This window comes from Oryzias melastigma, linkage group LG18 (assembly GCF_002922805.2).
Source record: "Oryzias melastigma strain HK-1 linkage group LG18, ASM292280v2, whole genome shotgun sequence".
Taxonomy (NCBI): domain Eukaryota; kingdom Metazoa; phylum Chordata; class Actinopteri; order Beloniformes; family Adrianichthyidae; genus Oryzias; species Oryzias melastigma.
The window spans coordinates 4684805-4709316 of record NC_050529.1 but is presented as its reverse complement, the minus strand read 5'-3'; the positions used below and the strand labels follow the sequence as shown (position 1 = coordinate 4709316).

Below are 24512 nucleotides of genomic sequence, written 5' to 3'. Positions count from 1 at the left end.
TTTTTTTAAAGCATAAACAACAGAACTGAACATGCAATTTCTCTTACAGTAAATCTGAAGGTCCAGATTCACTTCTGAAAGTTGAAATATCCTCTTTGGATTCGGTCCTCTTCAAAGACCCGTCGCTGAATGCAGAAGACTTTTCTATGTCGTCTTCTTCCTCTGAACAGCTCATCTTCATCAGTCCAAGTTCAACCAGCAGCTTTAACAGTAAGTTCGAACATGAGAATCATTACAAACATGTCGATACAAGAACAAGATCAGGGAGAACAAACTGTGATGGGTCAGTCAACATCTAGTAAATAGATAAATCTATGTTAATTTGATGTTCTACAGAAAAAAAACTATGTTTTTTCGGTTTAAAAGAAGAAGTTGGACCGACTCTTACCAGATCTGATGTTCCTGCTCTGTCTGGAATAATTCAAATGATCTCTGTGGTTTCATGTAACACATCCTGCTTTTAAAAGAGGTCACATGACTGCTATAATGTGGGTGTGACCCAGGTGTGCTGGTCTTACCTGACATAAAGTCGGAGCTGAAGCTTGAATCAAAAATTCTCATATAATGCAGAGTTTCTGTTCTTCGCCATAAAGACACTTCTGCAGTTTTATTTATCCAAAAATCTGCTTGTTTGTTCTGACGTTTTTTTAATAACCTTCATTCTTTCCTAAATACATTGTTTTCATCCATTCTTTTATCTTATCCTCACTACCTGACTATAGTGTCAGAGAACTGATATTTTGAAACCCTTTTTCATCTGCTGCTCCTAAACTGAGACAGAGATTCTAACTTCATTTCATTTTTTATGGTTCTTTTTTCTAGAATGTTTATCTAGCATTTTTGGATTTGCTATCTCTTTTTTTTTACTATGATTTAAAAAGTTAAATGTGCAGTACTTTAATGAGTTGTGTCAAAGTTTGAATTTACACACGATGTAAGATTCAGGAGTCAGATTTCCTCAAAGTTCATCTTTACATTTTTAGTTAGTTTACTTTTACATTCCAGAGGAGGTCAATACTTTGATGAGAGGAAAACTTTAAATAAATAAAGTCATTATTGGATTACACCTACAGGATAAAAAAAATGTTTTTTTATTGAACAATTTCATTTGTCTCATCTCTGTGGAGCAAGTTTATGCTCCTTTCATTCACAGTGGTCATAAAGTCCCTTAAGTCCATGTAGTTCTGTGAGCTGAATGTTTTATGGATCATGGAGGTTGAAAGTAAATAAAGCAGCACATTATTGTAAAACAGAAACAGAATCAGCAGAGAAAGAGGAACTGCAGCCATGTAAATGTAACTCTGAACAATTATAGAGTTCAGAGCGGGATGGCAGTGTTCAAATGTATTCAAATGTATTCAAATTACTTCTTTACTGAAATTTGTGTTTAAATGAATATTCTGTCGTATGTATTTTTATTTAAGGCTGTTTGTTTCACAGAAGCATTGCATTTAAAGAAATTCTTTTTTTTTTAAGAATTATTTTTATTACGGCATCTTATAATGTCATATTTTCTTGAATATTTTATTCAAAAACAACAAATTCAGGAAAACTTCATGCTGATCAGCAGCTAGAAACTAACCAGAAGCCACAGCGGATCCATTTCCTGGATGAACAGGTAAGTTTTGTTTGTGACGCAGAACTGAAATAAAACAGGAGTTCTTAGTTAAATAGGCTCCGCCTCCAGCATGTGAAGCTGCACAGACAGGAAGGGACCGTCAACAGATTACACCAAAACATCTCAAACAATTTTTATCTACAACTCATGACATTTAAACTATTTTACGGACACTCATTGCTCTTGATACAAGGTCAAGTTGATTTGAGTTTTGACACAAATAGAGCATGGGATTTTATTCTTCAATAAATTTTAAGTTCCTTTAAAATGAATTTAAAGCAAACAATGAATTGAAGTTGAATTGTAAATTGCAAAATGCATTGAATTCTGACATCAAAAACCAAGACAATATACAATGAATAAATGAATGAATGGAGGAAATGGTTTATTTCAAGCAACCAGACATAACAAATCAATTAATGAATCACAAGTAGATCACTTGAAAGGGAGTGGAAGGAAGGGAACTTATATAATCCCACCCCGACTCGACTGTTTTCTCTATATGAATTATCAATATCCGGTTTAGGACTTAATATCAAATGTTAATAGATTTAGGCTATTGTTAGGTTCAAACAACCTGAAACATTTCTCTGAAAGGAAGACAAGAGAGGGGTCAGTTCTTAAATCAGATTTTACTTGCACAAGGAGAACAGACAGAGAATGTTCAAACCAGTCTCCACAGCTCTGAAGATCTTGGTTCAGGGTTTCCATATTTATAACCTTTCAGGGCGGTCTTATTTTATTTACATTTGCTGCTCTCAAGGTGTGGAAGGAAAAACAGCCTCAACAATAGGTCTGCGTCAGCATCTTCGAGAATCTGTAACATCTCAGCCTCCAGACAGCCTTCAGCCTGGATGACTCCAACCTTCCAGACACCAGCTGAGCAAGACCTCGAATGAGCAGAAAGAGAAAAGAGGTTAAAATCATACAAAGCAAATATAAGATAAATGTATGTACAGCTCTATCAGCTATTAAGGATCATTAATATCATTAATGACAATGCAATTGATTTTGTTTTTATTCATTATTTTATTTTTAAAATTGTAATATTGAATTGTAAATTGCAAAATGTATTTTCATATTAAAAGCCTAATTTAATTTGTCAATTGAATAATGCATAATACTTGGAATTATGGCTCATAAAACATCCACACTGTCAGGACACCATTTCCCACAATGCATTGCTCTGTAGTCATTAAGGCGACTTGCAGCCAGCGCAGCCCCAGACTTCCAGTTGCACCCGCCTGAGTAGGCGCCTTGCACCCTCCTCTTTCTCGCGATATTTTCATGATGATTGACAGCTGATATCAGAGTCAAAACTGCCCAACATGTGTCTCATTATATATTAAGTCTATGGTCTCACCACTGGAGGTTTTGAAAGAATGTTCAATAAAGTTTATTTAAAAAAAAAAGTCTCACTGCTGTAGAGCATTGACTGCCAAGAAAAAAACCGGAACGGACGTCAGAGGACTCTCTAATTGCCAAACTAAAAAACAAAAAGAGACCAAGAGCCAGCGTGGCCTTGATTACATGCTTTTTCAGCAAAATCCCCCTTGCAAGTAAAAAAAATAAAATAAAATAAAAAATGTAAACAAACTCTGGACTTTTTTGTGTGTGTAAGGAGCCAACGGTGTGGATAACATCCTTTGTGACGGAGTGGGTTCTGATATCTTATATGTCAGGAGAGACCTGACTGGCACCTTGGAAAAGTCAACCTCGAACTGTCACACTCTGTGACTATCTTCTTTTCTCTCTATACCCCCTCTGGTACCTTTTATATTATACCCAATAAACCCCTGGTGTGACAGTAAAATCTTTCCAACACAAGAGGGTCTCAGGTCGTATCTATTTGCTCAGCTGTTAGACAGGACAAGTTAACAAAAAAAAAAGACATTTGGTTGGGCCCCCCCCCCCCCACGCGTCATTTTTTTTTTTTTGCATTCAGGATTACCCACACCCGGTACTGCTTTGAATCAGGGCTCGGTTCTGTCAGTCTGTTTTTTGAAAAGCAATACTACAGTTTCATCTACATAAAAATATATTTCAGAAAACATGGACAATATTTTTCAGTTGTCTATCAAATTGAACCAAACTTTATTTATGAAGGCAATTTTCCTACTGCAGTTACACATTGAGTTTTACAGACTTTAAACAATTAAAAATGAAATTATAAAACAAAAAGAATGCCCACAATCCACACTTTACATGATAAAACATAGAGTGATAAATTAGTAAAACTCAAAAATAAAAAGGAAATAGAAAGTGAAAATCTGCATTGATGCTGATGTGATTAAATTACTTGAGGACCTTGCCATGGGATTAGTGGTTATTTTTTCAAATAGAGTGACTAAGGAATAGCTATTTACTACTCTAAAGGATTTCAGCTTTTTGGGACCAGTGGGTACATCTAACTTTGATCTCTGTTGATGCTGTTTCTTGAGTTGTATTAAAGATGCAGACACAATGGGAACATTTTATTTTGACCCCACCGCTATTTTCAGATAATGAAGTGTTATTGTGAGTCTTATAATTCAATAAAAGCATGCTTTGTGCAGGTTTTTCACAAGACGTTTGTCTTGGATCTCCTAAACTGAAAGAACAACTTTATTAGTCCCCTGTGTTGGCCTAAAAAACTTGAAGCTGTCACTCTAACAAACACTGTCCTTCTGATTAAATTGAACTGAAGAAAAAGAAAACTTTCTGATTTTACAACCTGAGACTCTGATCAGTTGATGAACTTTTACTCTAAAAGATGACGCACGCCCAAAACGCAAAGTTTGGGAACAGAACATTTTTCAACTATAAGTTGGTGCTTAATCCTACATACTTTTCCTTCATGTTTCACAACTTGCAAGAAACTACATGTATAACAGGAACTGCCTTGTCTCCTCTTAAAAGACCTGAACACAGTGATCAGACTACAAAGGAGTTCCAAAGAACATATTTTATTTAAAACTTTAACCAGCAACAAGTTGGTTTATTGTTTATTGATGAGCTTTATGGAAGAAAAGACTACCAGAGAGAATAACAGGTTTTAACAGGTCAAAACAAACATAAGTGAGTGGAAGGGGCAACTAAAGGCAGTGTTTCATGTTTAAAGAAAACATTGTTTTAATATGTAAAAATTTTAAAGATAAATAGAAACAAAATATACAGACACATGCTTTCTTTCTAGTAACTATTTACATTTTAGTCTAATATTGATCAGCAAAAACTTCAAACATCTTAATAATATAACAACCAGACCCTCCAGGATTTCGCGGCAGATTTTTATGATTGTTGTGGCCTAAAACGGCTGATGTTGCGGCGGCTTTTGTGAAAAGTGGGGACAATAGTTGCAATGTTTTTTTAAATATCTTTTCTATCGTTGTACTTTAGTGTTCCTTCATCTTTTTTCTAATTTTACTGTTGAATATAAACACAAAAACTTTGATGCAGACACAAATATTTTTAAAACTAAATGCAATAAGATGATGTCATTCTGATAATAATCCGCTCTGATAGCAGATTAAACATTTTTCCATCATTTTGCTCAGTTTTGTTAAAAGCTCAAAGCACTCCCACCTTAAGGGTTCATGCCATCGCATAGCATATCCCCACCCTTCTGCGTGCGTGTTTGCTCATTTGGTGGGGGAAGAGAAAAAAGTAGAAAAAGACTAGAGAGTGATAATAAAAAGAGCACGGCCCCCTTTAAGAAGTAAGAAGGGAAAAAAATCACAAAGCTGCGTCATCATCCATGACAGTAGATTGGTCAAAGTTGTAGGAAAGTTGCGGCGCAAATAAAAAGATGCAAGGTGCGCAACAAGTTTGCTTGATTTTGCGTTAATAATCGCAAATCCTGGAGGGTCTGAATAAACATTGGGATCAGTAAAATCCTGTTTGTAGCTTGAAGCTCTGCAGACTTTGTAGTAAAACATAAACATTGTACCAACTTCAAAAGGCACTGTTATCATTTTTCTGTAATCCTTCAAAGACTCAATTATTACATTTTTATACAATTTTTTAAAACCATGCAACACAAATAAATGAAGTACAGCTATATGAGATACATAAAGTGTTTTATACGTTGGTCTATGAACAATTCACCATAAACCATTTATAGTAAAAAATAATGGTAAGAAACCAAAACCAAAAATGGCATTAAAAAACACAATGGAGTCACAAGCAGAAGAGGCTAATCATCTAAAATCTTCAGGAACCTGTGAGAAGACTTCCCGGAGGAATGTGGCGCCCCCGCGTGGAGAATCTGAAACGACAGCTTAGTATTTGTTTTTTCAGTTTATGTGGATTTGAACCACAGCAGTAAAAACAGCAGCTATACGTCAAAGAGGATAGTGCTGAAAAGGAAACAGTGGAACACCCAGAATGATATACAGTATAAAAAATAGAATGAATAAAAAAGCTGGACTCAAATGAACAACTAAGTCAACATAAAAACTTCAAATGCATTTTTCTCTCACGAGTCGCTGTAAATGAATTAGATTAAGCCTGATATACAGTTGACAGAGCAGCTGATTCAATCTTCTTCCTGTGAAATAATCAAGGCAGGCTTTAGCAGGTGGTGTTCTGATTTAAGACTTGGAATTCTCCCTACATCAGGGGTATCAAACTAATTTTGGTTCAAGGGCCGTATTCAGTCCGCCTGATCTCAAGTGGGCCGGACTAGTAACATAATAGTAAAATAGCCCATGGACAAGTTGTCATCTGTAGCTTTTTTTTTCTCAGTTGGAAAAATTTGAGCGTCAAAATACATTCAAATGTTCAATAATCTTGGCTGCCCAAATTTTTGTTTTATTCCTGACCATTGAGGCACCATCAGTGGCCAGACTGACATCACATGACCAGTTCACTCCACATTGCAGTAACTAGAGAGCTGACTGTATCATCAGCTGTGGTTGTGTCCATTGTATGAACCAACCTGACTAAAACTCAGCTGTGACAGTCTCATCAGGTAATAAAAACACACAGTCGTATAATATCTGTGATGTCAGTGCTTTTATCAATAGTGACCGAAAATGCAATAAATGACGGCATTCTGTCCTTCATTTGACTGCCCAAGTCACCCGAGAGATCTTGTATCTGCCATCATAATCCTTGACAGACTTATGTTTGCATAGGTTGACAGCTTTCAGGGACACACGACTTCTGCAGTCTTCAGCGGGCATTTTTTCACAAGTTCAACATCCAAAAATGGTTTGGATGTTTGAACCAACTTGTTTGCAATAAAGTAACTAGATTTCACTGCTACATCACGGCTTTCTTCTTTCAGTAACTACCCCTTCAAATGGTGACACTCCTCTTTATGGTGAGTTTCATAGTGGCCCCGAAAGTTCTATTCTTTGAGCATTGTGACCTGTTGGTTACATACCAAGCACGCAGGTTTTGCATTCAGCTCCGAGAATAAATAAAACTCTGTAATTTATTCAAAGAGCCAAAACTCGTCACAGAAATCGTCCTTATATTTTTTTTCTTTTCATGACCGAACCAGATTAAACCAACTGGGTCAAATGTTTGACACCCCTGGCCTACAGAGATGGAAAGAGACAGCAAATAATTATTCTTCATCCTTAGTAACAGTGAAGCATCACAGAAGAACAGCAGAAACTTTTGGACTCAAATATCTACTGACCTCCAGTGATGTGCAGTCATTAGACCCAGGGGAGCATCACCTTTCTCCCCTGACTGCCCATCACTGCTGGCCTCACAGTACTTAGTTTGTAGTCTGGACTGGCCGCAAGATCTTGAAGCTGTTGAACATCCAAACCATTCGGGTCATTTCCACTCAGGTCCAGTTCTGTCAGGTGGGACGGGTTGGACTTCAGAGCTGAGACCAGAGCACCACAGCTGGCCTTTGTCAAACTGCATTTCTTCAGCCTGAACAGAAATGAATGTTAATTAGTTCAACAATAGAAATATTTATTTGCTGGAACAGCCACAGAAATGTTCAGTAAAAAACCCTTGAACAATAATACTTAATCTGCTGATTTTATATTAATATAAAATAAAAAATTAAAATGTATACACAGTCAAGTATCATCCATAACCTATGAGGACAGAGATTTGGTATTTGTTTCATGCCTTATTTAAACCATAGAAAGACCATGACATAAAAAAGATTTAATTATTTAACTATTTGCTCATTATAATTAACAAATATATATATGAACCTGATTGTTATTATTTGATCCATGGTCTGTTGCCATGTTGTACAAATACGTTCTACCTGGTAAAACATTGTGATTAATTGTGATTAGTTCCAACACAAAAGTGTGATGTGCGATTAATGAGATTTTTTTTTGTAATTGATTGACAGCAGAAAAATGTCCATGTTTTAAAAAAAAAGTCTTCCGTTGTACTTTCAAAATAACACTTTGACTTTGAAAAGATTTAATTTCTTACTTACAGTGACATGTTCAAACAATAATGCACATTGACAGCGTGGATAACGCCACCATTAACAACAAAGTTTAATTGTAAAGGTTCAAAAGAGCAACATCACATACAACACATTTTACAAGGACTCAGTGAGGAAGGAGAGGAAATGGGATCTGATCGCTTAAGTTTTAGATGAGGAAAGAGAGCAGGCTGAACTACCCGATATGGGGGTGGCAGTATAACAACTCCAGGGGAGGGGGACAGACTGGAGACGCCATAGAATCAATGTAAGTCAGGTGACATTAGTAAGATGGATTCTCCACGCAACACAACCGAGACACACCGCAAACAGATCAGTGTAAAGTCGAAGTAACAGTCTTTAAACTAATAAGAGCTTATCCTTTTATTAAATAGTAATACCAATCAGCATTCAACTTTGCTTTTATACTGGAAAAGTCTTGACTTTTTATCTCTTCATTAAAGGATTGTTGACCGATCCTGATCAAACATTCAGACTTATAATTGAACTTTAGTCTACTTTAACTTTCTCAGCTGTGTGAGGCAATGCATTCTCTTATGGGAGTAAATATCAATAAAATCCTGCTCTGTTGGCCATTTCGCCCTGATGCTCTCTCATTGGGTCCAGATGACCCCACCCTTAAATTGATGTGTGATCTCTACCATGAAAAATTTAGACAGAGTTTTTTGTCTGCCATAGACACCAGTGAAAAAGAATTCACATCTCCATCCATCCATCCATTTTCTTGACCGCTCCCTCCCTTTCGGGGTCGCGGGGGTGCCGGAGCCTAACCCGGCTCATGAAGGGCGAAGGCGGGGTACACCCTGGACAGGTCGCCAGTCTGTCGCAGGGCCTCAATCACACACACATTCACTCTCACATTCACACCTAGGGGCAATTTAGAGTCACCAATTAACCTATGAAGCATGTTTTTGGATGGTGGGAGGAAGCCGGAGTCCCCGGTGAAAACCCACGCATGCACGGGGAGAACATGCAAACTCCAATTCACATCTCACATAACTGAAAACTAATAATTAATTCATTAATTAAAAAAGAGCACCAACGAAAGAAAATGTCTTCAGTCTCCGTAGAAACACAGACAAATAAAATTCTACAACAGTAACAAAGAACTGACCTCAGAGTCTGCACTTTGCAGTCTGGTCTCCCCAGAAAACCACACAGATGCTCCACTCCTGAATCCTGCAGCTTGTTTTCACTCAGGTCCAGTTCTGTCAGATGGGATGGGTTGGACTTCAGAGCTGAGGCCAGAACCTCACAGCTTATCCTTGACAGACAGCATTTCCCCAACCTATGTGTATGTATGTGTTCGACATAAAACATATAGAAGTTCAGTTTAAAGAAACAATAAGATCATTGAATTCAAGCCAACATAAACTCTGTGAATTCATAAACATTAGTTTTTTTAGCACATGTTCTAAATAAGTAAACAAGAAAGATTGGTTCAAAGACTGGAACTCTGCAAGTATGAAAAAAGTCAAACAATTTTTTAATTTCTATAAAATATTAGTGGGTGTAGAAAGTTAAAAAAGACTATTAAACGAAGACACAATTTTTAATGAATGAGAAAGAGCTATAAAAAATGACCCCAGTTGTAGTTGTGATGGTAGTTGAGCATTTGTGCAAAGATATTGCTATATTTATTTAGTTTTCTCAACGAGTTAAGCTTATTGTCAAAAATCCTTTTTTGAGAGATCCAAGCAAGAACTTAACACTGAGTCTGACCTCAGAGTCTTCAGTCTGCACCCTGGATTCTTCAGAAAACCACACAGCTGTGTCAGTCCTGAATCCTCTAAGTTGTTTGCGCCCAGGTCCAGTTCTGTCACATGGGATGGGTTGGACTCAAACGTTGAGCCAAGATGGCCACCACTGACTTCTGACATTCTGCAGTACCTCAACCTGAAAGGAAAAATAGAAACAGTTGAGTTTTAAAAGACAAATGTAACCATCAAGATGGCCGAATTTGACTTTATGATGTTAAGCATGACTGCACTGGTGGTTTCAGTGTGTGTTGAGCACAACTGAAAGCTAAATGTGCAAAAGACCTTTCCTAGTGTGTCTCTTTGGAAAATCTGGTGTGTTCAAACACTGTTTGTTAAGGACAAAGTTTGAAAATCACAGAAGTCCAACAACAAAACACCCATCGGGTCTTCGTTCCTTCCAATCACATCTCTCCAGGTAGCACAGTCATTGGCATCTTGGGCATTAATGTCTCCCAGGAGGACAATGAAGTATCTTGATAGGGTACTCCAGTACTCCATTGAGAGTCATCAAGACGGCCGGGTACTTTGAATTAGGAGTGTAGGAAAAAATCGATTTGGTGATATATCGTGATATTTTGTCAAAAAGCTGACAGCAAAGCGAGCAGAAGTTCTGCTGAACTTCACAGCAATTGATTCTAGTTCAGAGACCTGATGGATCAGAGTGATGTGTACACGATCTGAAAAAAGGGCAATGTTGCATCGATTAGCAGTGAAATACTTCTTCGACTTTTGAGAAAACTTCAGCTGCAGCACTGACTGTCATGTCAATAAAACTTCTTAATCTCATTCATCCTGTCGTCACACTGAAATGTTTCTGGAAAGGATTGGTTTGTTTAAACATCATTTTTGAAGCACCTGTTCAGGTTTATGAACAGTTTAAAGGCTGAATTTAGCAATCTTGCAATTACTTTTAGAAACGTATCAATTAAAGCACATTCATTCTATATTTTCTTATATTGAAAAATATTCATAAGACAATATTGACTGTTCCCTTGAAAAATAAATATTTTGTAATTTACCCAAATAAAAGCAGCGTGAATTTCTGGGTAAAAGCAACTTGTATATGAGATACAGTTGCATCACTTAATGTTGTGATCATTAAATAAAATTAATTTGACCATTTTTTACACTGACAGACATTCAAATTCAGGTAGATTCATTTTTTTCGACTTTAAAACATTTACATTTGATTTCTTTTCATTTCATGTATTTCTTCCTCTCATGTGCCACCATAATCTACAATAAAAAAAGGGTCATACACACAACATAAAAGACACTAAAGTAATGTAACACAGGAGGGAAAAGGAGCGTAATAAAGACCAAATTTTATTATTCAGGATATTCAAACAAAGCACTACACAACTACCCAATTCAATCATAGTCTAAAAATGAAGTGAAATTTATTCTGGTACAGTACAGTAAATTATCTGAAGATTAAACTTAAAATGTATTGTTAGGGGGTAGGATAAAAAAAAGCTTTTTACTTCTTCCTACTTAACTACTTCCTACTACTACGATTTTTATTATTTCAGTAAACACGTCTCTACTGTAAAGTGTTTGATGAACTTTAAAGCACAAGGCTGCTTTTCTCAACTTCAGAATCCACTGGAATTATGTTAATTCCAAAATTGATTGCTGAGTTATGGTAGTTCATAGAATACAAGCACTAGAACTTAAACTTCAGTGTTAAAGGACAAACAATATGAAGAAGCAATCTTATCCAAGCAAAAGGTAAAACATGTCTGACCTCAGAGTCTGCAGTCTGCAGTCTGGACTCTCCATAAAACCACACAGATGGAGAACTCCTGAATCTTGGAGATTGTTTCCATCCAGAACCAGTTCTGTCAGATGAGACGGGTTGGACTTTAGAGCTGTGACCAGATCTGTGCAGCTCTTTTCTGACAAACTGCAGCTCCTCAACCTGAATCCAGAATGAAAAGATCACATAAAGTAAAAATTAAAGTTTATTGCTGTGTATGATCTTTTGCTTTTTAGACATTTGAAATGTGAACAATTTTGTTGGTAAAGCTTTTCGGATAAAAAATGTTTGACATTACCATCTGTCGTAAATGAAACAGTGGTATTCTTTACATTGCAGTTCCAACAGAGTTTGAAGAAAATTATTCAAAAAAGATTATCAGGAATTTTTATTAAAAATAGTTAACAATGAGGAGGAACGAGAAGTTTTTGACAAATAATACAAGTGTTTATCTGATAAACCAGAAGGTGAAAGGGGACTAAATGATATGAGATAAAGAAACCACTATCTTCTGTTTTAACTTTAAAGTCTGCTTAAAACACCAACTTCCAAGCAAGTTTATCAGATGTTCTGACCTCAGAGTCTCTAGTTTGCAGTGTTGACCCTCCAGACCAGCACAGAGAGTCTTAACTGCTGAATCCTGCAAGATGGTTCCACTCAGGTCCAGTTCTGTCAGATGGGATGGGTTTGATCTCAAGGCAAAGGCCACAGCTTCACAGTCAATCTCTGAGAGTTCATAGCTGTAATTACAAAAATATAAGCATAAAAGGGTCAGTTTTCTTTGACTCCATGAAAAAAGAGTGTTTATTTTCAGGTTGACCTTTGTTTAGAAAACTGGAACTGACACACAAGGACAATGGATTATGTCTAATGTGCTATATGCACGACCTACTTCCGCATTCAGCCTTTGAATGTCACTTCCAGTGGAGCCGTGGGCTATTGTTTATTTGGAAATAGCGGAGTATTTGGAGTTTAAAATATGTCTTTTGGAGCTAACAAGAGTCACTATAAATTTTGTTAGGCGCACTGTTTGTTTTTCTAGTAAAATACCCCAACAAAAGAAAAATGCAAAAAGATTTTAAATTGTGTTTGTCGTCCTACATAGCAAACTTCGAAGGTAACTTGCTAATGTTTTTAGGGCATGTTTACGTGTGACCAGCTCTAAAACTGATGGACATTCATGTTGGCGACACGTTATGGGTGCTGGCAAGATGCAGATCGCTGCATTGTTTCTTGTATTTTATGTGAATCCAAAGCTAAACGTCGCAGTATTTAATGAAGTCCTGTTAGCTGTCATGTAGCTAGAGCGCAAAGCGCTGGTGCAGCTGCGGCCGTGATCGGGAACCATTTGGAGCATAAACAGGAACTGGAACCGTAAACCTAACCTTAACCTTTCCTCCGAGTCCGTACAGCCAAGAAAAAAACTTCAAAACTGGCTGCAGTATTTACAAAATTACTTGTGAATACCGTTGTCACTTTTCATTTGGGCTAATGCTAGCTAGCATGAAAGACATGTCTGATTATCGGTGTCTTTATCTTCATGACCCGTTAGTTGTGTTTCAGTTACTCCACAGCTGAGTGTATCCAAACTTGTGTAAATGTAATTTTCAGTGTCAATTCAATTCAATTCAATTCAATTTTATTTATATAGCCCAAAATCACAAAGAGATTTGCCTCATTGGGCTTCAAAATATAAACAATTGTTAAAAACTAAACAGACTACAAAAACTGGTTATCCCTGCCCTTAGACCCTCCCTCCCGGTAAGGAAAAACTCCTAAAAAAACCTGAGTCAGGAAAAAAAGAAGAAACCTTAGGGATTCCCACATGAAGGAGAGATCCTATCCCAGGACGGACAGGCGATACCAGAACAGTTAAAGAAAAATTAGCTTCTACAACTATGAATCTAAGAGTTCATTCAGATAAAGCTGAGGGAGGAGTGATGATTAAGTCCATAGTCAAGATGAAGCAGAAGTGCAGTCCACGACCAGGAGGACAGAGGACCCAGCCGGAATCACTCTCACTCAGAGATGCAGGATGGTGTCGGGGGCGTGGTCCACGGGCAAGAGTGGGAGCGCGGGCGATCCACCGGGGATCTGAAATCTCTCCCGCTCCCCAGAGGAGAGTGGGAAAGAAGAATCAGGTAGAATCAGTCTGAGACATGATTCCTTTGCTACGTCTCAACAGAGGCGAGGTTACCGTTAGCACACGCCGCTATTGCTCCATGAAGAAGACAGAAGCTCCTCATCATCAGCTGAGAGTAAGATCAGTAATCCGAAAGTCACATCAGAGTTCGTTTACACATAAAAAGTTCTGTTGAACAGGTTTTAAATGTTCTAACAGAGCTACGCTTCATCCCAAGAAGTCACATGATCATACAGTACATGATAGCATTTTGTGAGCGTGGGGTGTTTCATGTTTCAGAAAGACAAACTGCTTTTTGGATGTCATTGTGTATACACATAATCATAAACTATCATACAATGTAAGAAATAATGAAAATAAACCAATACCAGGGAAAGTACACAGAGATTTGCAAGTCCACACATACAGTTAGGCACAGCCGGAAGAGAGTAAGCGCTCTTATTCGAAACTGGAAATACGTCACACAGCTCCGTGCATAGAGCCCATTGCTTTTCCAAAAACAGTTAAGCTAGAGGTGGATGTTTCGATTCTTCCTGTGATGAACTGAAAAGTTTCCCTTCTTACCAGTTATACTCAGTGTTGGACTCATCTTCAGAAGGTTTTGACACAAGCCCCATCCTGAAGAAGATACAATGCATGCATGAAAATGGCAATAATACAAAGAAAATAAGTATGTTTTAAAAATGATTAACAAATAAACACAAAGAGTATTTAAATAAGGCACAGAAACATCCATTATCATAACCTATTATATTTTATTATAGATTTATTTTTTAGATTAAAGAAACTAACAATATGGACATCGGAAGCTTATTGAAAGATTCCAATTAGAGAGATGAGATCTAGTCTTGACTAACCTGAACCTTCTGCAGTTCCTCACAGCTGGGATCAGTCTCCATCGACCTTCTCTGGATGTTTTGTACTGATCTAGGTACAACTCATCCAGAACCTCCTCTGACATCTGCAGCATGTAGGCCAGAGCTGAGCAGTGGATCTCTGAAAGTTCCTTCTCTGATCTGTCCTCTGACTTCAGGAATTCTTGGATCTCCTGATGAACTGAGAGGTCCTTCATCTCCACCAGACAGTGGAAGATGTTGATGCTTCTGTCAGGAGACATGTCATTGGTCTTCATTTCCTTCAGGTTGTTGATGATTCTCTGGATGGTTTCTTGACTGTTCTCTGTCTGACCCAGCAGACTTTTCAATATTCTCTGGTTGGACTCCACAGAGAGACCATGAAGAAAACGAATTAACAGATCCATATGACCAGTTTTGCTCTGTAGAGATTTCTTCATTATTTTACTCAACAACTCAACCAGAGATGAAATATTTGTTTGATTCTTCAAAATGTTCTCCATTATCTCTATCTTATTGTTGTTGTGACAATGGATGACGTAAACTGCAGCCAGAAACTCCTGAACACTAAGATGAACAAAGCAGTAAACTGGTTTCTGGAAGATCCCACACTCTCTTCTGAAGATGTCAGTACAAACTCCAGAATACACTGAGACTTCTTTGACATCCAGACCACACTGCTCCAGGTCTTCTTGGTAGAACATGATGTTTCCTTTCTCCAGATGTTCAAAGGCCAGCCTCCCCAGCTTCAGGAGAACTTTCATGTCAGCCTCTGTCAGCTCCTGTGGATTCTCTTCATGTTCCTGTTGGTATTTGTTCTTCTTCCTCTTTGTCTGGACTATCAGGAAGTGTGAGTACATGTCAGTCATGGTGGTGGGAAGGTCTCCTCTCTGCTCTGTGGTCAGCATGTGCTCTAGAACCACAGCAGTGATCCAACAAAATATTGGAACTTCACACATGATAAAGAGACTTTTGGAGGCCTTGATGTGGGATATGACTCTGCTGGACACATCTTCATCATTGAATCTCCTCCTGAAGCACTCCTCCTTCTGGGAGTCAGTGAAGCCTCGTACTTCTGTTACCCTGGAGACAAATGAAGGAGGGATCTGATTGGCGGCTGCAGGTCTGGAAGTGATCCAGACCAGAGCTGAGGGAAGCAGATGTCCCTGGATGAGGTTTGTCAGAAGAACATTGATTGATGACTTCTGAGTGACATCAGACACCACCTGACTGTTGTTGAAGTCCAGAGAAAGTCTGCTTTCATCCAGACCATCAAAGATGAAGAGAAGTTTACAGACAGACAGCTGCTCTGCTGTGATCTTCTGGAAGGTTGGATAGAAAACTTGGATGAGAGTGAGAAGACTGTGCTGCTCATCTCTGATCAAGTTCATCTCCCTGAATGAAAGAGGAATCACTGCACTGATGTCTTGGTTCTCCAAGCCCTCGGCCCAGTCCAGAGTGAACTTCTGCACCAAGAAGGTCTTTCCAACTCCAGCGACACCAATGGTCAGAACCACTCTGATGGATCCATGGAGGTCATTTAGGACCTTGAAGATCTCTTGGCATTTAATTGGAATGTTCTGGAGATAATTGATCTTGGAGATCGTCTCCAACTGCCAGATCTCATGTTGGGTTTGAACCTCTTCTCTCAGTCCCTCTGTGATGTAGAGCTCAGTGTAGATCTTTTTGAGGGGAGGCCCTCTCTGTGTTTCATCACTTCTTTCAGTCACATTTTCACATCTCCTTCTCTCACTGGTTTGGTGTTGATCTAAAAGCTCCTTTATGTTCCAGGATGAGATGATGCACTGCCTGCAGAACCATTGTCCACAGCTGGTGGAGACTGGATCCTTCAGGACGTCCTCACACCAAGAACAGTACGGCAGTTTTTCCTCCTCAAAAACAGTTGTCTTCCTCTTTCTGTGAAAAAATAGAGAAAATAATCTGATCAGGGCCCCAAATCATCCAAGCATGGATGGCATCACTGGGATCTGTGGTTGATAGTTTCAGTTCTCTGGGATAGCTAAAAAAAAACATATTCTCATTCAAACTGTCACAGAGGACTCTGAAAACCACTTTGGTAAGAGCAGCAAGTTGTGGCTTAAAACATCTAAAAGGACAATATCATCAACAATCGAAGCAGACAGGATTCCACAGTTCCCTAGAATTGACTGTTCAATGCTGAAGAGTTGTGTCAGTCAAGAGATAGTTATAATATTCAAAGGTATGATGATTATTAAATGTATAATGAACACCCGATCCACCCTCTGAGGAACTTAATAATCTCAGTCGACACATTTTAATTCCCAAGTCATCACATAGTGTTAGTCTTCAGTTTTTTTTTTACATTTTGGGTGTCCCCAACTTGTCATTTCTTGATGTGCTGGCTATTCCCAATAAATCAGGGGTCCGGGCATTTTGTCTGGATGCGGATCGGTCCTCAGCCAGAACTGGTACACTAATGCTGCATTCACAGCGGACGTGGTCGGCCTGTCAAATTTGCGTCTACTGCCTTTCTTTTGACACACATTAAATTTACTGCTTGATGCCCCAACCGTGGAGCAGCCACTAAAGTTGTTCTATAATTCTTTTTTTGCCATATCATGGTAAACATGGTGTCATGATTCTGTGATCTGGTGTTATGTTCTGTTTTCCTTGTCAGTCTCACCATTTTCAGGTTAAATCATCCACAGCTGTTTTCATTTAGTTAATCACCCTCAGTGTATTTAAGTGTCTGGTTTTCAGTTTCTCATTGTCAGGTCTTCTGTTCTGTTCTGTCACAGCACTGGTTTATTTTCCTCCTGGTTTTGTCATGTTTTGAGTTTATTAAGTAAATCTTTGAGTTTCTGCCACAAGTCTTGTCTCCTGCATTTGAGTCCTATACCACCACCCCTGACACATGGTGTCACAAACGTGCAGACAGCTGGTTTATTAGTTCACAACTAAGCAGAGCTAAAAGTCCACAAAACTAAATCAAGACAAGCAGAGGTCATACATGAGCATGGGATCATCCGAGAAGAAAGAGTAGAGTAGTCAGAGTCCAGGCGAGGTTCAGGGCAGGCAGCAGACAATGATAGAATAAGCAGGGTCAGAGGCAGAAGATCAGGTCCAGATAGAAATGCTCAGTAATGCAGGCAGAGTGGCACAAACAACACTTCACACTGAGTGTGGCTCCGTGAGCTGCTTAAGAAGCAGCTGGGTGATTGTCTGATTGGAGCCAGCTGAGCAGCATCCAGGAACTGTGGACTGGATAAGGTGTAGTCAGTGCTCTGGATACTGTTCCCACTGGAGACCAGAGGGGGAGACGGAGTGCTGACTCCTGACACATGGATGTTACGGCTGTGGTCATATTTGGTTCAAATGCCCAGGGACAGGCAGTCTGGGGAGTGGCGAATGCTGGCTTAGCTGGACCCTGGGTAGTTACGTTAACTTGCTCTGCCAGACACCGGGTAGCGGAGCTGTCTAAGTTGTCCACCGGGCGCCTGGCTAATATAGCGGGCTGATTGCTCCAGCTCCATGGGCTCTGTGACAGGGTGGCGTGTATCCCGCCTTAAATTAACTAGGACAGTCTCCAGCAACCCCGCTTCTTTAAATTAACTTAACATTGAAACTTGATGTCTCCATTACAGCAGTATTGCGTTTGGTTCCGACACGCATCCGGTACTGGGTTAGGGTACCAGTGTGGTAAGCGTCTGGCACCGGTTTGGGAGCCCTTATTTTACTTGTGAAGGCCAGCACATCAAAAAACAACCAGTTGGGGACTCCCAACTTCCAGGAATTCTCCAGTTCCTCACTAAGTCCCTGGTATTTCTCCAGCTTCTCATGTTACTTTTTTTAAATTTTACCATTGCTTGATACTGCCACATCCACCACAAGGACTTTACTCTGTTTTTTATCCACCACTATCATGTCTGGTTGTTTTTTCCATAACCTCCTGTCCATCTGTATCTGGAAGTCTCAAAGGATCTTTGGTCTTTAATTCTCTACCACTTTCAGAAGTGTTTCCCATTTTGAATTTGGGGTTTCCAGTCCATGTTCTACTTGATATATTCATGCATATTGGGTGTTTCATCCTTGATAGTGGCTTCCATGCTCACTACTCCTCGGCCTCCTTCCCTGCGGCTAGCATACAGTTTCAGGGTGTTGGATTTGGGATGTAACACTCTATGTATGGTGAGGAGCGTTTGTGTCTTCATATTCGTGGTCGGTATCTCTTCCTTTGTTCATCTTATTATTTCTGCAGGGTATCTAATAACTGTCAGTGTACATGTATATAGAGTTATAGTTAGTTAATAAACATTTTTATTTGCAGAAAGCCTTTGTCCTGGGTTTTAGCATACAAAAAATATTTTAACTAGAAAGTATTGGTTGTTTATATCAGAGATACTAGCCCTGTAATTACTTGGTATTAAATCAATACTCAAATTCTCAGTATTACAGAGGGATATAATACCCCAAGCACTCAACACACCCCATTTTATTCCACCCGTACCCCATAGTGGGGCTTGCTAAATCTGGGTCTAAAATTTTTAATTCGCATGGATGAATGAATGGACAGATGGACAGATCAAATGAAATAGACTGCAACCTTTAGGTTAAACTAATTTCCAGCATTTGTCTCTTACTTTGACTCTGAAGGTCCAGGTTCAGTTTTAAAGTTCGAAGTCCATCCTTTGGACCGGTCACTCTTCACAGATACACAGCTGGAGACTGAAGACTGGACTTTCTCAGTGAGGTGTTGATCTCTGCAAACACAATCAGATCATCATAGATTTGCAGGAACCACAGAGTTTGATAAAAAAAAAAACAAGGAAACTCCACCAGGAGATGTGGAGTATTTCTGCAAAAAAAAGCTTTAGCAGGAAAAGTCCCTCTGACCAGATTTCCCCTCCTCATCCTGTACAAGTGGCTAAAACTCAATAAAGTTCAGACTCTATAATAAGACGGGTTTATATTAACAAACTTAAAGACTGGCAAACAACCCTGAATGTTAAAGAAAAACATGTCCATCAGAAGAGGCACTCAGCTGCAATCTGCGTTCATTTGCTGGACAGGACAAAAAAAAAGACAAAAAAAAGAAACCGCTTTTATTTTATCACAGATTAGACTTATCATTAGAGGTAAAGTAAGATTTCTGAGGCTTTTTTTAATAAAAGTTGTTCAAACTGGGAAATGCTTCAACTTAAGTGGAATTTGGTGAAGTTAATTAACTTTTTTCACATTTTGATTTTGTTTTGCTTTATTGTAATCCACTTTGTTCAAAAGTTGTTGTTTTTTTATAATTTTACGTTTGAGAAATACAATAATAATACAACACATACTATCTTTGTAAAAGGAAAAGGTAAACTGAAACAAACTTTTTTAAGCATAAACAACAAAACTAAGCATGTAAATGATTGGGAGTGTCTACATTTCTAACTCCTGCTCCACAGGTTCAACAGGTCTACTGTGTTTGCAGCATCTTGTAACCATCTAGCAATGCAGATCTTTCCTTTAAAACAAAACTCTAAAAACAAAACAGGCTAAGAAAATTTCTCTTACAGTAAATCTGAAGGTCCAGGTTCAGTTCTGAACGTTGAAATATCCTCTTTGGATTCGGTCCTCTTCAAAGACCCGTCGCTGAACGCAGAAGACTTTTCTATGTCGTCTTCTTCCTCTGAACAGCTCATCTTCATCAGTCAAAGTTCAACCAGCAGCTTTAACAGTAAGTTCGAACATGAGAATCATTACAAACATGTCGATACAAGAACAAGATCAGGGAGAACAAACCGTAATAGATCAGTCAGAGGCTGTTAGTTTGATGTTATACAGAAATAAAACGTAATCTCTTTCAGTCTAAAAAATAAAGAATTTGGACCGACTCTTACCTGATCTGATCTTCCTGCTCTGTCTGGAAGAATTCAAATGATCTCTGTGGTTTCATGTAACACATCCTGCTTTTAAAAGAGGTCACATGACTGCTAATGTGGGTGTGACCCAGGTGTGCTGGTCTTACCTGACATAAACTCGGAGCTGAAGCTTGAATCAACAATTCACATATAATGCAGAGTTTCTGTTCTTCGCCATAAAGACACTTCTGCAGTTTTATTTATCTGAAAATCTGCTTGTTTGTTCTGATGTTTTTTTAGTAAGCTTCGTTCTTTCCTAAATACATTTTTTTCATCCATGCTTTTGCTTTATCCTCACTACCTGACTACAGTGTGAGAGAACTGACATTTTGAAACCCTTTTTTATCTGCTGCTCCTAAACTGAGACAGAGACTCTAACATCGTTCCACTTTTTATGGTTCTTTTTCTAGAATGTTTATCTTGCATTTTTGGATTTGTCATCTTTTTTCCTATGATTTAAAAAGTTAGATGTGCAGTACTTTAATGGGTTGTGACAAAGTTTTACCCAAATTTACACAAGATTTAAGATTCAGGAGTCAGATTTTCTCAAACTTTTTATTTAGTTTGCTTATAAATTCCATAGGAGGTCAATGTTTTGCTGAGAGGGAAACTTCAACATAAATAGAGTGTTTCTTATACAATTTAATTTGTCTCATCTTTGTGGAGCAAGTTCATGCTCCTTTCATTCACAGTGGTCATAAAGTCATTTAAGTCTGTGTTGTTCTGTTAGCTGAAAGTTTTATGGATCATGGTGGTTGAAAGCAAATAAAGCAGCACATTATTGTAAAACAGAAACAGAATCAGAGGAGAAAGAGGAACTGCAGCCATGTAAATGTAACTCTGAACAATTATAGAGTTCAGAGCGGGATGGCAGTATTTAAATGTATTGAAATTACTTCTTTACTGAAATTTGTGTTAAAATGAATATTCTGTGTATGTATTTTTATTTAAGGCTGTTTTTTTCACAGAGGCATTGCATTTAAAAAAAATTCATTGTTTTTTTTTTTTGTTTGTTTTTTAAGAATTGTTTTTTTACTGCATCTTATAAGATAATATTTTCTGAAATATTTTATTCAAAAACAACAAATTCAGGAAAACTAAATGCTGATCAGCAGCTAGAAACTAACCAGAAGCCACAGCGGATCCATTTCCTGGATGAACAGGTAAGTTTTGTTTGTAGTCACGCAGAACTGAAATAAAACAGGAGTTCTTAGTTAAATAGGCTCCGCCTCCAGCATGTGAAGCCGCACACACAAGAAGGGACCGTCAGCAGATTAGACCAAAACATCTCAAACAATTTTTATCTACAGCTCATGACATTTAAACTATTTTACGGACACTCACTGCTCTTGATACAAGGTCAAAATAAATTCTTAATTAATTATTGTAGTATTAGCATCACAGTAAAACATACTAGTCCGAGTGATGCACTTAAAGAGACGTTTTCTTACTTGCTTGATCTCCAGTTTGATTTTTGAAATATTCATTTCAATTTTTCACTTTTTTTACAATAATGTTTTTGTTTTAGGATTTTTTTGTCACTAAATATTTGTTCAACTTCCAACTTAAACTGCAACAAAAGTTGTTTTATTTTTTAAATACCACATGTACACAAACACTAACATAGAGTTGTCATCCCTTTTAATATTGAGACCAAACTTTATTTTTATTAAATGAGTGAGTGAGAGTGGGGTATATGGGGTGGGGGTGTGGTTTAAATAAAGGAAAATGTGGTAAAGTGGTTGAGAAGTGGGGAAGGAAACAGGCGGGTTTAAGAGTATTATTTGCACCTTCTCTTTCCTCTGGGTAGGCGGGACTTTCAAGCAATTCTTGGAATCAACTTCAGCATAAAACCACATAGACGGGGGTTCCCACCAACTTCTCGACCTCCAGGGGGGTTTTTCTTCAGAAGCAGCGAAGATCTAAAACGGCTTGACCAATGACAGGCTGTTTTCTGGCCTCTGATTGGCTGATGTCTCAACTCCACTATCGTTTTGGTGCTGAGTAGAACCTAAACTTGTAAACACATATTTTAGAATACGTCCAGAATACTTCAAGGTTGTAGTTTTAAATTGTGACTTCACATTTGTCAAACTGTCTTTGCACTATATTGTAAATGTATTGGTGTGTGAGTGTCTACATCTGCTGGATTAAAAAGTCACTGCAGGCAATTTCCTTAAAGATTCACTCTTCTGAAAGGAGTTTTTAACATGTTCTTATACTGTTTTTCTGATAATCAAGGGTATACACAAAAAAAAATCTGAAAGCTGAATTTCTGAGTATTTCTTTATTCAAATCACTGTGAATCAGGAGCAGACAAAATCTCTCAAAGAGATTCTTTCAAGCACATCTTTAGGGCTGCTGTGAACTTTAAGACAGCGGTCCTTAACCCTGTCCCGCTGTGAAGTCAAAGGTCCCTCTCCAGTTTCCTCACTGGTTCTTTTCTGCCCAAAGAAACATTCTAAATACCTTTCATTGTTTTGTTTTTGTTAGTTTGGAGCTACCAACTTAGGAATTATCCGCTCTCAGTCATGAGATCAAGAAGGATGTAGAGAGCAGAATCCTGGAGTTTTTCAAAATAAAACTTCATTCAGGATGAGAAAATAAACAAAACTGAAATAATTTGTTATCGTATTTATTTGTTTTTTCTGTTTGAGGCCCAGAACCAAGAGACCCACAGATCGGGGGTTGAGGATCACTGTCTTAAAGTTCACAGCGGCCCTAAAGATGTGCTCAAAAATGTCTTTTAGAGCTGCAACACAGCGGTAGCAGTCGTACTCATCCAGACAGAAGTGAATTCTTTAGCAGATAGCACATTCTCTCCTCTAACTTCAGACACCAAACAACTCCGTTAGTTAGTTGAGAATATTTTAATTGGTCAAAAGAAGTGAAGGTGGGATTTAGCAAATATAGGGAGGTGGAAGACCCCGCCCTGATGAGTGTCTGACAGTTTGCAAATCAATTTGAATTTTGGTCCACTTAAAGACCCCATAACAATATTTTTTATTTTTAAAAAAAATTCTTAGTAGTGTTTTAATTGTGATTATGAAGTTTTTAACCAAAATCCCACAACGTAACTGTCTTAAAAAGCAATTTTCATGTTGATCTGAAGCCTGATAAATATCTGAGGGGGCGTGGCTTTTGGAGCTGGTAGCTCTGTGTCTCGCTAGCCTAAATCCTCGCTGCTGCTGCATCAGTTTCGTTTTGAGCTGGATGTCAGCTCAGACGAGGAAACAAGGTCCTTTGTGGATTTATAATCCTTCACATCTGCGTTCAAATGAGCCGCCGTTCACATTTCCGTGGTCACATCAAGAAGCTCCGTGTATTCTGGTGGAGTTTTTCCAGCGCTCTCGTGACGTATGCACGGTTCATTAATTCAAACAGAGCTTTTCTGCAATAAATGTTAAGTTACTTTAAAATGAATTTAAAGCAAACATTATTTTATTTTTAAAATTGTAATATTGAATTACAAATTGCAAAATGTATTTTCATATTAAAAGCCTAATTTGAATTGTCAATTGAAAAATGAATAATATTCTTGAATTATGGCTTTAAAAAAAGTTCATACTGTCAAGACACCATTTCCCACAATGCATTGTTCTATAGTCATTGAGGCGACTTGCAGCCAGCGCAGCCCCAGACTTCGAGCTGCACCCGCCCTTAAGTCTATGGGTAGTTCCAGCAACTGAACTAAACCAAGAAAATATGTATTTTAGCCCCCTTTCCGTGATCTTTTCTTGGTTTTAGACTTCGATCTTCTCGGCTGGATTCGAGATTTATCATGTCCTTAAACTTTTGCTGCCTCTGAAAATCCGGTGAGTCTGCCTTCAAACTTCCTCATTTGTAAACTGTTTTAAATGTGTTTTGTCCGCTGTTTGTGCTCTTCATAACCAAATCCGTGACGTTAGATTTGAATCGCCATGCGGGAGGGCAAAATAGAGAAAATCTGCGCGTATTTATGTGTGTTGTCCTTGAAGTTGCTGCGTTTTAAAACTTTTCCATGACTAAAACTGCATAAACTCAAGTTCAGAACATTTGAGTGCTTACATTTATAAAAGAAAGTGAAAAAATATGTCTT

General features: G+C 38.2%; 3 protein-coding genes across 3 annotated transcripts in view; 2 read left to right on the top strand and 1 right to left on the bottom strand.

Annotated features, from left to right (window-relative positions):
* LOC112138454 (uromodulin) overlaps nucleotides 1-24512 on the top strand; it is a 368601-nt gene that overhangs the window by 60429 nt on the left and 283660 nt on the right. The window lies entirely within an intron of this gene.
* On the bottom strand, nucleotides 6077-20244 carry LOC112156342 (NACHT, LRR and PYD domains-containing protein 12-like). The gene is made up of 9 exons (XM_024288589.2): nucleotides 20088-20244; nucleotides 19172-19291; nucleotides 14553-16466; nucleotides 14260-14313; nucleotides 12128-12292; nucleotides 11541-11714; nucleotides 9756-9929; nucleotides 9148-9321; nucleotides 6077-7492 (listed from the first exon to the last, which is right to left on the bottom strand). The coding sequence occupies exons 1-9, from the start codon at nucleotides 20219-20221 to the stop codon at nucleotides 7267-7269; spliced, it is 3135 nt and encodes a 1044-aa protein (XP_024144357.1). The 5' UTR covers nucleotides 20222-20244; the 3' UTR covers nucleotides 6077-7266.
* Nucleotides 24026-24512, top strand: part of LOC112156007 — an 8970-nt gene continuing 8483 nt past the window's right edge. The window contains exon 1 of the mRNA XM_024288115.2: nucleotides 24026-24249. The gene's annotated coding sequence lies outside the window, so the exon portion shown is untranslated. The remainder of the gene's footprint in view (nucleotides 24250-24512) is intronic.

Coding starts and splice junctions, on each gene's coding strand:
- LOC112156342 (XM_024288589.2), bottom strand. CDS start 20,221: ATGAAGATGAGCTGTTCAGAGGAAGAAGACGACATAGAAAAGTCTTCT. Junction 9,930..11,540: donor TGCAGACTGCAGACTCTGAG/GTCAGACATGTT, acceptor TTTTCCTTTCAG/GTTGAGGTACTGCAGAATGT. Junction 9,322..9,755: donor TGCAGACTGAAGACTCTGAG/GTCAGACTCAGT, acceptor ACATACACATAG/GTTGGGGAAATGCTGTCTGT.